Here is a 12,658-nt window from a genome sequence, read left to right as displayed (position 1 = left end):
AATTAAATAGCATTGATACGAATGATAGATTAGAGGGGTGAACAATAATAGGTTCTCCTCATCTCCTGCTTTGGTGATGGTTACCGAGATAGCAAGTGGGATTAGCGGATGATGGAAAGTAGCCGTAGTTAAGCACGTTACCCAATCGTCATGTCAGCTGCCCGCCCGCCGCCGCGAAACTCCCAACTTCCTCCAGCTCCCCTCTATTAGGGACATCCCCCTCCCCAGGTCTGATCTGTTATTGCGCCTATGCGAAGGACCTCGGGGCCAAGATGGAGACCATTTCCAGAATATCCACGATGCTGGAAACAGGTAATGTCACCGCGGACAGTTGCTCGCCAATTGTCCTCCGCATTTGGACAAATCAACTAACTGGTCGTGCGAGCAGCTCGTGAGCTCACCCTCGAAGCAGCCCAATCAGCAGCCCTGAGTAAGGGGTCTAGCACGGGTTTATCGTCTCGGAATTTGGCTACTGCTCACATCAAAAAGCTTCTGGATAGTCGGAATGACCGGGAGGTCCTGGATGGCATGCGCCGGGTGATTACGGTAAGGCCTCGGGATGCCTAAATGCAAGAATCCATTGTCTAACACTCTTTTGTTCTTGCGCCATATAGTTGATGTACCGATCCGAACCCTCCCTTCCTTTCTTCTCGGCTGTGGTCAAAAACGTCGCTAGTTCGAATCTTGAGGTTAAGAAGTTGGTCTACATCTATTTGGTCCATCATGCGGAGGCGGAACCGGACCTTGCGCTCCTATCTATCAATGCCATCCAGAAGTCGCTTACCGATCAGAACCCCCACTCACGGGCTATGGCGCTTCGTACAATGTCCGGAATCAGAGTACCAGTCATCAGTCAGATTGTGTCCCTTGCAATCAAAAGAGGCTGCGGCGACATGAGCCCACATGTTCGCAAAGCCGCAGCACTGGCAATCCCAAAGTGTTATCGCCTGGACCCGAGTACACTCCCTCAGCTGATTGGGTATCTTGCTACTTTGCTCGGTGATAGCCAGTACTTTGTCCTCGGGCCTGCTGTCGCCGCTTTCCTAGATGTTTGTCCGGACAGAATCGATCTCATCCATAAGCATTACCGAAGCCTTGTCAAGAAGCTCGTCGACATGGACGAATGGAGCCAACTCTCAACACTGCGTCTTCTGACCTTTTACGCCAGGAAGTGCTTCCCTCGCAAGGTCCAGAAAGGTAAACAGGCAATTCCCGAAGGCTTCTACGAGGACGATAAGGCGCCGGAGAGCAATGGTGATGATAGCGAGCATGAAGTGCTTGTGCTGGATCCTGATCTTGAGTTCTTCTTACGTACTTGCAAGCTGTTGCTGCAAAATCGCAACTCCGCTGTGATTGTTGGCGTTGTCCGGTGTTTCCTTTACCTCGGCACTCCAGAGTATCTTGATGCCGCCGTTGGTCCTCTAGTTGCGCTGGTTCGGAGCCCACAGGACACGCAGCACGTTGCGCTATATAACATTGTCGCCGTTGCCCTAAAACACCCCAAGCCGTTTACGAAATACACTACGCACTTCCTGGTCCACGCGGTAGATCCGCCTCATATCTGGCGCCTCAAGCTGGAAGTACTCACTTTACTCTTTCCCCACTGCGGGCTGCACTTGAAGGGCGTGATCCTCAGCGAACTGGAACACTTTTCTCAGAGCTCAGACCCAGACCTAGTACGAGAAAGCGTGCGTGCTATAGGGCGCTGCGCACAGAGTGAGCCTCGAAGTGCTGATCATTGTCTCCGCGTCCTTTTGAGCCAAGTTACGAGTCTAGACGACAATCTTGTTTCAGAGTCGTTGACCGTTATTAGACACCTCATTCAGCAGGACCCACCTTCACACGAGAAGACAGTGATTCAGCTTGTCAAGCATTTGGGATTAACAAAGAATCCCGATGCCAGAGCAACCATTGTTTGGCTGGTCGGAGAATTTGCTGGTGTCGCGCCTGAGAGAAATATTGCGGCCGATATCCTGCGCATTCTGGTACAAGACTTTGCAAATGAATCCGAGGCCGTTAAGCAGCAGATCATCCTTCTGGGTGCTAAGGTATATTTGCATCATCTGTTGCGAAACCCTCCAAAGGAGGTGCCACCACCAGAACCCAAGCCTGAGAAAATCGTCAACGAGTGGACGGAGAACGAAGAGGAGCGGAAAGAGGATTCAGGCGACGAGAAACCACAGAGTGATAAACCTGAAGAAGATAGGATGACGCTGCTCTGGCGGTACCTTCTTCTCCTTGCTCGATATGATCCTTCCTACGATCTCCGCGACCGTGCCCGCCTATACAAGGCTTTGCTCGCTTCTCCTTCTTCTACACAACTGGCTAATCTGCTCCTACTTGCCCCGAAGCCCGTACCACACGCTCCAAGCCCGTCAGAAACACGCAAGGATCTGCTGATTGGCTCCTCGACCCTCGTCGTTGGTCCCGACGCTGGAATGCTTGGCCTGAATGGCTATCAAAGCCTCCCTGAATGGGTTGAGTCCGGACAAGAGCCCGACCCACGCCTCCGAGAGAACGATATTAAACCAAACGTGGTAGAAAAGTCCTCATTGACTGCGGGCGAGCGGCTTGATCGAGCCCTCAAGGAGCATGAAAGTACCGCTGCAACTTCAGGCAGGCAACGGGATGGTCGCGGAGTAGCGGGTGCCTCCTCAGCGAAGGGGAAGTCACTCGACCAGTGGCTTGAGGAGCCCGAGACGGAGACTGAGGAAGAGACAGAAACAGAGGAAGAGGTAACCGACTCTGAATACGAGGAAGTGACGGACGAGGAAACGGACGAAGAGGAGGAAACGGATGAAGAATACGAGACGGATGAAGAAGAGCAGGGGCAGAGTGCAGGACTCTTGAAGCAGTGATACCCAATTGGAGAGATGGGAAGAGCTTTTGTACAGATTAGCTGCATAGACCAACTTGATATACTTCCAATTCTAGACGTGACGGCCTGCACTCTGTATTCAAATACTTCACTCTAGTACAGATAATGGGTGCTGGCAAGAGATCTTTCGCCCACCTCCGAGGCACCAAATCCCAAAGGCATTATGCACAAGGTAGCCTTCTGGTAGTTATATGCTGGCAAACCCACCGAGACAAGTGATGTACGGATATTCACACCAACCGCCAGACTTCATTGATGATGCGGACGGAACAGCAGGCGGTGCCACCCGGCAGAATGTGGCCAGGAATCCCTCGGCGGGTTGAATGGGCTTTGTGCCTGTCGATAATCCTGGTTTGCTTCATCCCCATCTGTTAGAAGTACAGATTCTTTCCGAAATATGGATTAAGTGCAGCGCAAGCTTCCCGAAATTTTACTCACACCCCTCCGAACCCGCGTCTAGACCCTGCTCTTCCCTCACCGGTCACAGGTCCCCCCTGTGAGACGCTCACTCCTGCTCCTGCGTACTGTGTGCCGTTGGCCATGATGCGAGCTACTGCAGGAACCTCTCAAACAAACATATCCCTTCTCGAACCGGAACAACTACTATTCACTCTCCGCTTATAATAGCGGCGATTTCAAACCGTTGATCATTTCTCCTTCTTATTGGGCACCTGTACACGACTTTCGGTGGACTTCTGAGCCTCCATTTTCTATTATTGAGCGCAATCGAACGTTGCGCGCTGCATGAATATACAAATATCTTTGAATCTCCTGAGTTGATCAATTTATCTGTTCCGAAATGCCCGGATTACCAGGTAAGCTTTCCTCCCTCTACTCGTCCTGTGCGGCCCCTCACCATTGGATCAGCTAGTATCGACCTCGACGAGTGCATTGAGAGACTCTACCGGAAAGAGTTGCTGGCAGACTCGGTGATCGAAGCGATATGCGCCAAGGCGAAGGAATTGTTGATGAAAGAGAGCAATGTCGTCCACATTGCCGCTCCGGTCACGGTGGTCGGAGATATCCACGGACAGTTCTTCGACATGATTGAGATATTCAAGATCGGAGGGTTTTGTCCCAATACAAACTACTTGTTTCTTGGTTAGTATTCCGCGTGATATCATACTGGTGGTTGGCGGGGAAAGAAGGGGAAGAGGGCAGCAACAAGAGAAAGCGTGCCGATTCCCTGGGGAAATTCGGTTGTGTGAGCATGAGTGCTGACGGACGTTCTTTCTTCCAATTCAAACAGGCGACTACGTGGACCGAGGCTTGTTCAGCGTGGAGACCATCTCCCTCCTCGTGTGCTTGAAACTGCGATACCCCCAGCGCGTCCATCTTATCCGCGGCAATCACGAGTCGCGTGGTGTAACGCAATCATATGGATTCTATACGGAATGCGCGCGTAAATACGGCAATGCCAACGTCTGGCATTACTTCACGGATATGTTCGACTTCCTGACCCTCAGCGTGGTCATCAATGACCAGATCTTCTGCGTCCACGGCGGCCTATCCCCATCCATCCACTCCATCGACCAAATCAAAATCATCGACCGGTTCCGCGAAATTCCACACGAGGGTCCCATGGCCGATTTGGTTTGGTCGGATCCCGACACCGAACGGGATGAATTTTCCCTGTCGCCGCGTGGAGCGGGCTATACGTTCGGTGCGCAGGTGGTCCGCAAATTTCTCGAGGTCAACAGCATGTCGCATATCCTACGGGCCCACCAGCTATGTCAGGAGGGATATCAAGTTCTCTACGATGACCGGCTCAGTACGGTCTGGAGTGCACCGAATTACTGTTACCGGTGCGGAAACCTGGCTAGTGTCCTGGAGGTCAGTGATACAGGTGAGCGGTATTTCAATATCTTTGACGCCGCGCCGGAAAATGATATCCATCGGGGCGAGCAGCAGGCGCAGCAGAACAAGGATGGCCAGAGTCCGGTGATTGACTACTTTCTGTGATACCCTTATCTTTTTCCTTCTATTTTCTTTTTCTCGATTCTTTTTACTTTTTTTTGCCTGAGGTTGCTTTTTTGCTGTTGTTTTTGCTTCTTTTCCTTTTTAGGTCCTTTTTCCCTTTCTTTTCTTGTGTCTTTTTTTCAAACCCACATCCTCTTACACATTATTCATGGATCTTCTTGGGGAGTTTGGTAAATATCACAGGCATTTATAGACAAATATCCCATGGTGCGATGTACGACAGCAAGATGCAGTTAGAAAAGCTAGAAAATTAGTCAGTCACACAGGATTTCTGGGTTCTCGAGGGGAGAGAAAAAGGAAAAATGTCCAGGACAGGATAGGACCGGGCCGGGCCGCACGCAAAACGGCCCTTAGTATGTATGCAATTTGCATAGTATGCGGTTATCAGGATTCAGTAGATAGGGCGATTATAATCCCAGATACCCAAAGCCGTTCATCATAAGGAAATCCTAGCAGACAATAAAGTGATTGTAGAATATAATATTTGTATTCCAGAACTCGGACAATAGTAAGATGCGGATAGGTAGGTAGGTCCAACGCTAGTAAAACTGCGAAGAAAAGGCAGGGATATGGTGTGATGTGCTTGCGCTTTCTCATGGAGTATGATATGGATAGGCAGGGTAAACAGTTCATAGTTTCATATATGAGGGTGGAAAAGAAAGAGAGAAAGAAAGTTGTGATGGGAAAAGCCAGAAAGCAGAGCCAGTCCGACTGACTATTTCTAAACGACAAAATTCATTTCATTCTTTCTACCAGTCCTTGGCAATGTCGAAGGACCACTCGAACTGGAGGTGGGTGTGGTTGTCGTCGTCGACGAACTTGGACACGGCGTTGTAGTGGCCACGGAACATCATGCCTGAGGGGGCTTCCTCGGCGTTGACTGGGTTGGATTAGTTACTGCCATGTCTTTTTTTTTGTGCTCCTTTTCTTGGTAGAGTAGGGTAGTGGCTTACACTTCTTCTCATAAACGGGCTTGTCGGTGGTGCTGGGGGCGTAGCTTCCCTATAAGCGAGTGAGTACATGGCCTACATCCTACCACGATTGTCGAGATTGGAGCGCTTACCAGCATCTCCTCGTCCTTGCTAACTCTGATACCCTTGCGCTTCACCACCTGAAGGTACTTGAGACCGCTCAGAACCTCATGGTGCACTTGGAAGACGACCTTGATGTGGAAGGTGGCACCCTCCTTGATCGTGAAGGGCTTGTCCTTGAGGGTCTCGAGCGCATTGGGAGTAGACAGGTCAATCACAACATCGGGGCGTCCCTCCACCTCCAGGGCAAGAGACTTGATGATGCACTTTCTGGGGTCATTGGGGTCGCCAATGGGAGTTCCAGTGGCCAGACCCAGAGAGGCCTTCCAGCGGTTGAGAGACTCGTCGTTCGCGTCTGTGAATGTTCCGAATTAGACAGAAAACAAGGCGGGTAGATGGTTTCAATGGAGAAATAGGGTTAGGCAAGAGACGCCATTTCCAAATTCAACGGTGAAGTGTCAGGAATGCCTGCGATGTACGTTTGACGGGACTGGGGCAGCAAGCAAGGGGGCGGCGGCGATGTTGGATGCCACGAGGCTACTACCACGGGGAGTGGGAGGGGTATCGGATTCCCAGGGAGAGGGGCAGGCGAGCGTAGATAGCACATACCAAGGTTCTGGTACTCTTCAATGGTCTTCTTCTCTCCGACCTTGAAACCCTCGGTCTGGGAGGCAACGAGATCTTCTTCGTGCTCGGGCATGATTGTTGTTTGGTGGGGTATTTGGAGATAGGGGGGAGATGGGAGGGGAGATGCTGATGTTGCTCCTCACAAACGGGATATATAGACTAGGAAAAGGTGAGTCTTCGTCAGAGGAGACTAAGGAACATCGAGCATCACGTACCAGACGATAGGAATACAGGAAACTGCTGAGGAGAGAATTGTTTAGGGATATTTTGGAGTGGAAGCAGTGGACTAAAGTAACAAGTGGGGGGAAGAAAGGCGGTGGAGGAGTGGATGGGAGTGGATGGAAGTGGATGGGCCAGACCAGACCTTCTTCATGCCTGGTGTCCGCCGAAAGATTAAGGGGAGCCAGGGCAATCCATGGAACAGGCCACGCAATGGGTATTTTTGGAACGGGATGATAATTTGGGGATCTTGATCCTCTTCTGACTTCACGATCCTGACGAGAAATGAGACCATGCTAGGTTGTTATACAAACACCGAGGTCTACACCTCCCTGGCTGGAATGCCGGAGATGAGATGTCATAGAACTGCTACAGTCTCGTATCTACCATTGAGTATTAACTGCACTTGGAGGTGAGTTATTTACTCGATTTCGATTGGTTTGAATGGGATACTATCTTGGAAATACTCATATAATGCTTGATAACTATCCATTTATCTGCACAGATTAAGCCTCTTTATCCGGATGGCTGCCGTGCAATTTACAGTAGCTTATTTCCTTATCCACGCTTAATTTCCGGTGATGAAGTTTGATTCTGACAATTGGGCGAGAGGTGATGATGTGTTTGCGTCCTGTTCTCATACAATACGATTAAGGCTCTTCTATCACTATTCAATGTGCTTTTTAAGATACACCTAATGATACTAGTAGTAGCTGGGGTGAGCTACCTTACTACCATATGAATAGCCGTTAGTAGTTAGGTTATATATAGCGCTGGTCTACTCCTAACCTTACTAGTACAATATTGTGTCTTAGACAAGTCTGGAGTTCGAATGCTCAGGTTACTACTAGTAGTACTAATTACTTATTTGAAAATTTGCTTCAGCAATTGGAAGGAATACTAAGCCATTGGTTAAGCTGTTTCATGCTTTGCAGACATGGTGGGCGTGTTTCATTCGAATCCAGTGCCCCGAATGCACCAAACCCAAGTTGCCCGAATGTCCGACTCAAGGCATATTGCGCATAGACCTACATTATGCATGGTATATGCGGGTGGTCCAACTCAGCACCTACAAGTCATGAATTAATTCAAATACGGTTAAATCATTGCTTTGGACTTGAACCAGTAAAAGGAAGGTTCTTCTGGTAGAATAAGTAGATACTCTACGCGAACCGCAGCCATGGAACCCATTACAAGGAACCCGAAAACAACAAAAATCGTAATGGATGGGCGTCACGGGGACAACCGGCAGCGGTGAGGCGTCAAGGCAGCGATACCATGATGAGCCAAACACGTCACAGCAGATACCGGGGGATGGGCCGGCACCGCAGATACTTGCTGTTTTGGCTTGCCCCACCAAGAGATAAAATTGTTATTGGTTCGCTGCTGCAGTGGTGTCACAGTAGCGCGGTACTGTGGGGTCTCCCAGACGGTCACAGCCGGTCACGGTGGGAATCAATCGCCCTCCCCAATTTGCTTTCGATTCCCTGATTATTTTCCTTCCCCTACGCATTTCTTTTGATCCTGCTTATCGAACCCGCGCCCTGACTTCCATTCCATTATCACCTGGGTCGTCGCGGCTCTCTGCCTGAGCGTTCCTGTCCATCACCCGCTCATCTTAACCCGCGGTGCTTGTCTCTGTGCGCCCTCTTGTGGTGCCGTGTTTGCTTTCGCGACCTACCTCGCCTGGAGAGCGCCGACAGACGCGCCTGCAACGTGGCCGCCGTTTTGGCGACGCATCTTCTCTCATCACCAACCCTCATCCGATACCCCTCGCTTCTCCATTGACCCTGCTTGCGAGCTTGATCATTCATCATGGTGCGCTCATTGCCGAAGAAAAACAACCCTCTCATCCTTGCGGACGTGGCTCCTGCTTGTAAGTTATGATTCCAGCTAGCGCCCGAGCTCAGACTCGATCGTGGCATGCCGATATCTCCACCAAAGCGTGCGCCAGACTAATCTGTCTCCTTCTACCTCCTGCGACTTCAGACGATGAACTTCTTTCGCGCCGTCGTCTGGGAAAGACCAACCTCGCCGTGAAACCCACCCAGGTTGGCACGTCAAATGCGACAAAGCCTGAAAACCTCGGCCCCTTCGAGTATGCACACCTGCGCGCGCCGCTGCCTAGAGACCTCAAGGGCTCCGAGATTTTCCCCTCACACTCGCCTCAACAGCATCCCGAAACTTACTTTTTGATGGTAAGGATGGCTGATAACGAACCAAAACGTGATGTCATAGAATGGTTGTTGACCTGTCGCTATAGAGACGTAGCAAAGATGGATTTGTCAGTGCTACCGGAATGTTCAAGATTGCCTTCCCTTGGGCAAAGCTCGATGAAGAACGGTCTGAGCGGGAGTACTTGAAGACCCGGACAGAGACTAGCGAAGACGAGATCGCCGGTAATGTTTGGATCTCGCCTCTGCTTGGTAAGTATCACAATTCAGCAGATATGAACATTGTTCTGATTACTTTCAGCCCTCGAGCTGGCAAAGGAGTACCAAATGTACGACTGGGTTAGAGCCCTTCTCGATCCTACCGACATCGTTCAAAGCCCCTCGTCCGCGAAGAAGCAAATTACCCCACCACCTCGGTTTGATTTGCCGCCGATCGAAGCCCCGGCCATTCTCACTGCACCACGCCTCCGTAGGGGACGGTCTGCTTCTCCAAGCAAGAAATCGACCTCCCCGCGTAAGCCCCGCCAGACTCGCGCCATGAAAGAGGCCAACGCTGCGGCGACTAGTGCTGCCAACGCCAGCCTTCAGTCTTCTTTGGACTTGACGGCTTCCACCGTGGAGTCGGAATCGGTCACCGGCACCGTTCATCCCAGCGTTGAAGTGGACGGCGACGAGAAGCCCGCTCCTACCCCGAAGAAACCGGCATCCGCATCCAAGGCGAAGAGGACGGCTGCTCGTGCGGAAGAGCCCGAGGAGAAGGAGGAGCAGGAACTTGAGAAGGTCAAGGTCGATGTTGAGACCAACGCGGAGACTGTTGACGAGGCCAAAACCTCCCAGACCACCGTTTCCGTTGAGATGCCTATCAGCCTTCCTGACGCACCGTCTGCCGCCGATACCGAGCAGATGATCGCCAAGGCGAAAGAAATGGTAGAAGAGGCGGTCAAGCTTCAGAACGAGACCGCGGAGCCCTCGTCGGCCAAGGCAGCCCAGAAGCGCAAGACGGAAGTGCTCAGCGATGATGACGAGGAAGAAGATGAGGAAGCCAAGACCCTCCGTGTGAAGAGGGCCAAGGTTCTGGAGGAAAAGCTCAAGCAGGAGCGCGTGCGGAACCGTGCTCTTGTTGGCGTTACGGCTGCCTTTGCGCTTGCGTAAGTCTTGCATGGCGCCAAATCTTTCAAGTATATTGCTAACCTGCTTCACAGCGCCTCTATTCCATATTTCTTCTAAACACCCTAGCCAAACTGGAAGCAAAATTGTCGTGATTATGCGCCGTGTCGGCTTGCCCACGTCTAGCTCAAGTCTGGACAAATCCTCCATCGATTCCACCCCTTTGGAAAATAATCTCCCCCTTATTCCCCAACTGCTATGGTTTTGAACGATGCTTAATGGAGAAGCAGCCGAAGCTGTTCCTTATCCGTTCACAATTTGCCCCTACTCTGGAATTCATCCGAGTTCAGGCTTTGGCCAATCCACCCGAGCGCATCACGATCCCTAAGTCCCAATTGAAGTGATTCTTGATGTAACGTATTGGCCGCGAATATTTCTTTACTAATGATGCCGTCTGGGTGCGAGTGATGTGGTTCGCACGGGGGATTGGCCGGTGAGGTCCTGGCGATCGAGGAAAGCCTTGGGTTCGTTTCGTTCATTATCTATGCCGTTTCTTATTATCTCCTGGATACCTGATATACGCCTCTATAATGTGGTTTTCTTTTCCTTTTTCTATTTTCTGTTCTACACCATTTGGACCGGGGCTGTACCCTGGAGTCGTGATGCAATCGGGATGGTTTGACTGGATTGTGTTCGGAGTTATGTCATTGTTAGGTAGATTTGCAAATGATGGATATGCAATAACTATGAATTGAACATTGCCCTAGTAGGTATTCCGTGTAGCAGTCAAAGTATAACATAGATAACTTAAGATAATAGTACGATGGGCGTCCTGCGAACGCGAACCAGTCGGGAGGGTTCCGTCCTGCAAACAGGCTAAACATCGTCATTCTCTCCGCCTGTTCGGAGCTCTACCAGAAACTCCAGTCCGCATACCACTCTCCAGATAACAAACCCAATTATATAGGCGATGCCATGTCGCTCCCCGGTCTCGATCTAACACAGCCCTCCGCGGACCGCGAGTTCGCCCCCGCCCCGCCCTCTCAGATCAGCCTCTCCAAGGGCTCCGAGTGGCGGTTCGAAGTCGCCTTTGGCACGACCGTCCGCGTAAAGGTGAGCTACCATAACCCCCTCCCCCTCCTCCCCCCCCCCCCTCCTCAAGTCACAAAAAGAGGCAGCTGACTGACATATCTACCACCTGGAGAACTAGCTCTTAGCCGGAACCGCCGAACTCTTCGGTACCGAACTAGCCCCCTCCCAAACCTACACCTTCTCCGGCACCAAAGCAGCAATCTACACCTGGCATGGATGCACGCTAGAAGTCAGCGCCGGAGAGGCCATCATCGGCTTGGATAGCCTCGCCCCGGGCGGAACAAATGGAACAGCGACGCGCGGACTCGGCGCGGGCGGCTGCCAGAGCGAGTACGTGGCCGAGGAAACACCGATGATTGAATATGCGAACGTGCATTTTGCGCTGGAGACACTGCGACAGGAGGCCAAGGCGACGGGGAAGGATGGCCCGCGGGTGCTGATTCTCGGACCTGAAGATGCGGGCAAGACGAGTCTTTCGAAGATTTTGACGGCGTATGCGACTAAGGTGGGCCGGCAGCCGCTGGTGGTAAATTTGGATCCTACGGAGGGAATGTTGAGTGTCCCGGGGACGTTGACGGCTACGGCGTTTCGCACGATGATTGATGTTGAGGAAGGATGGGGAAGTAGCCCTATGTCCGGGCCGAGTGCGGTGCCGGTGAAATTGCCTTTGGTGTACTTCTATCCGATGCAGAATCCGTTGGAGGCCGATGGGTCGGTGTATAAGTCTATCGTGTCGAGGTTGGCGCTGTCGGTGACGGGAAGGATGGCCGAGGATGAGGATGCTAGAGAGACGGGGATTATTGTGGATACGCCGGGGATTTTGAGTCAGAGTAAGGCTGGGAATGTTGAGATGATCAATCATATTGTGACGGAGTTTGCGAGTGAGTCTTACTTGATCCTGGTGAGGGTGTATGCACTGACAGGTTTGACACAGTCACGACGATTCTGGTTATTGGCTCCGAGCGACTGTACAGCATTATGATGAAGAACTTTGATAACAAGCCTACGGCTAGTGCGTCTGCAGCGGCGTCGGATGAGCGCATTTCGGTGATCAAGCTGTCCAAGTCCGGGGGTTGTGTTGATCGCGATGCGGCGTTCATGAAGGCTGTCAGTGAGTCGCAGATCCGGACATACTTCTTCGGCAACCCAATTCCCTCGACGGCATCTGCGGCGCTGTCACTGTCAGCGTCGTCGTCCTCCACAAATGTTACGTTGTCGCCGCATGCGCAACAGCTGGACTTTGGCGCTTTAGCGGTCTACAACTACACCATCGCCTCGGCAGAGGAGGACGAAGATGAGTACGACCCATCGCAGCTGGGTACCGGCGATGCCTTCCTCCCCGGTGGGAGCAACGACGTGGATTTGGGACAGACTCCGCAGGAAGAGACCCCGGTAGCACCGACGTTGCCTGGGATTGCTGGACCGGTGAAGGAAACGGTGACGCCGGCTGGGTCGTCCAACGTGCCACTGAAGAAGGTGCTACCTCCTGCGCCCACAGCGCTGGCTAATTCGCTGCTGGCCATTACACATGCAAGCTCGACGGCCAGCCC

The 12,658-nt window shown here is 51.8% G+C and overlaps 5 protein-coding genes across 5 annotated transcripts; 4 read left to right on the top strand and 1 right to left on the bottom strand.

The window, feature by feature from the left end:
• Window positions 1-209: 209 nt before the first annotated feature.
• Window positions 210-2,942, top strand: BO83DRAFT_382775 (AP-3 complex subunit beta). The gene is made up of 3 exons (XM_025532304.1): window positions 210-312; window positions 389-546; window positions 615-2,942. The coding sequence occupies exons 1-3, from the start codon at window positions 300-302 to the stop codon at window positions 2,856-2,858; spliced, it is 2,415 nt and encodes an 804-aa protein (XP_025382909.1). The 5' UTR covers window positions 210-299; the 3' UTR covers window positions 2,859-2,942.
• A 586-nt stretch (window positions 2,943-3,528) lies between these two features.
• Window positions 3,529-5,145, top strand: BO83DRAFT_161843 (serine/threonine-protein phosphatase). The gene is made up of 3 exons (XM_025526324.1): window positions 3,529-3,693; window positions 3,746-3,979; window positions 4,128-5,145. Exons 1-3 carry the CDS (start codon window positions 3,678-3,680, stop codon window positions 4,838-4,840), a joined length of 963 nt encoding a protein of 320 aa, XP_025382908.1. The 5' UTR covers window positions 3,529-3,677; the 3' UTR covers window positions 4,841-5,145.
• Window positions 5,146-5,151: 6 nt separating this feature from the next.
• Window positions 5,152-6,829, bottom strand: BO83DRAFT_441516 (rho GDP-dissociation inhibitor). Its single transcript, XM_025536346.1, has 5 exons — window positions 6,732-6,829; window positions 6,499-6,675; window positions 5,922-6,244; window positions 5,812-5,860; window positions 5,152-5,738 (listed from the first exon to the last, which is right to left on the bottom strand). Exons 2-5 carry the CDS (start codon window positions 6,587-6,589, stop codon window positions 5,608-5,610), a joined length of 594 nt encoding a protein of 197 aa, XP_025382907.1. The 5' UTR covers window positions 6,590-6,675; window positions 6,732-6,829; the 3' UTR covers window positions 5,152-5,607.
• A 1,610-nt stretch (window positions 6,830-8,439) lies between these two features.
• Window positions 8,440-10,232, top strand: BO83DRAFT_161804 (KilA-N domain-containing protein). Its single transcript, XM_025526323.1, has 5 exons — window positions 8,440-8,611; window positions 8,725-8,933; window positions 8,999-9,161; window positions 9,211-10,057; window positions 10,112-10,232. Exons 1-5 carry the CDS (start codon window positions 8,551-8,553, stop codon window positions 10,134-10,136), a joined length of 1,305 nt encoding a protein of 434 aa, XP_025382906.1. The 5' UTR covers window positions 8,440-8,550; the 3' UTR covers window positions 10,137-10,232.
• A 759-nt stretch (window positions 10,233-10,991) lies between these two features.
• BO83DRAFT_348231 (cleavage polyadenylation factor subunit CLP1) lies at window positions 10,992-12,658 on the top strand (the record flags this gene model as incomplete). Its single annotated transcript, XM_025528839.1, has 3 exons — window positions 10,992-11,129; window positions 11,227-11,989; window positions 12,043-12,658. Coding segments are annotated over 3 exons (1,515 nt in total), but the record flags the coding sequence as incomplete, so codon positions are not given.

This window comes from Aspergillus eucalypticola, assembly GCF_003184535.1.
Source record: "Aspergillus eucalypticola CBS 122712 chromosome Unknown BO83scaffold_38, whole genome shotgun sequence".
NCBI classification, from domain to species: Eukaryota; Fungi; Ascomycota; class Eurotiomycetes; order Eurotiales; family Aspergillaceae; genus Aspergillus; species Aspergillus eucalypticola.
The sequence above is the reverse complement of the archived record's forward strand: the minus strand, read 5'-3'. Positions and strand labels throughout refer to the sequence as shown.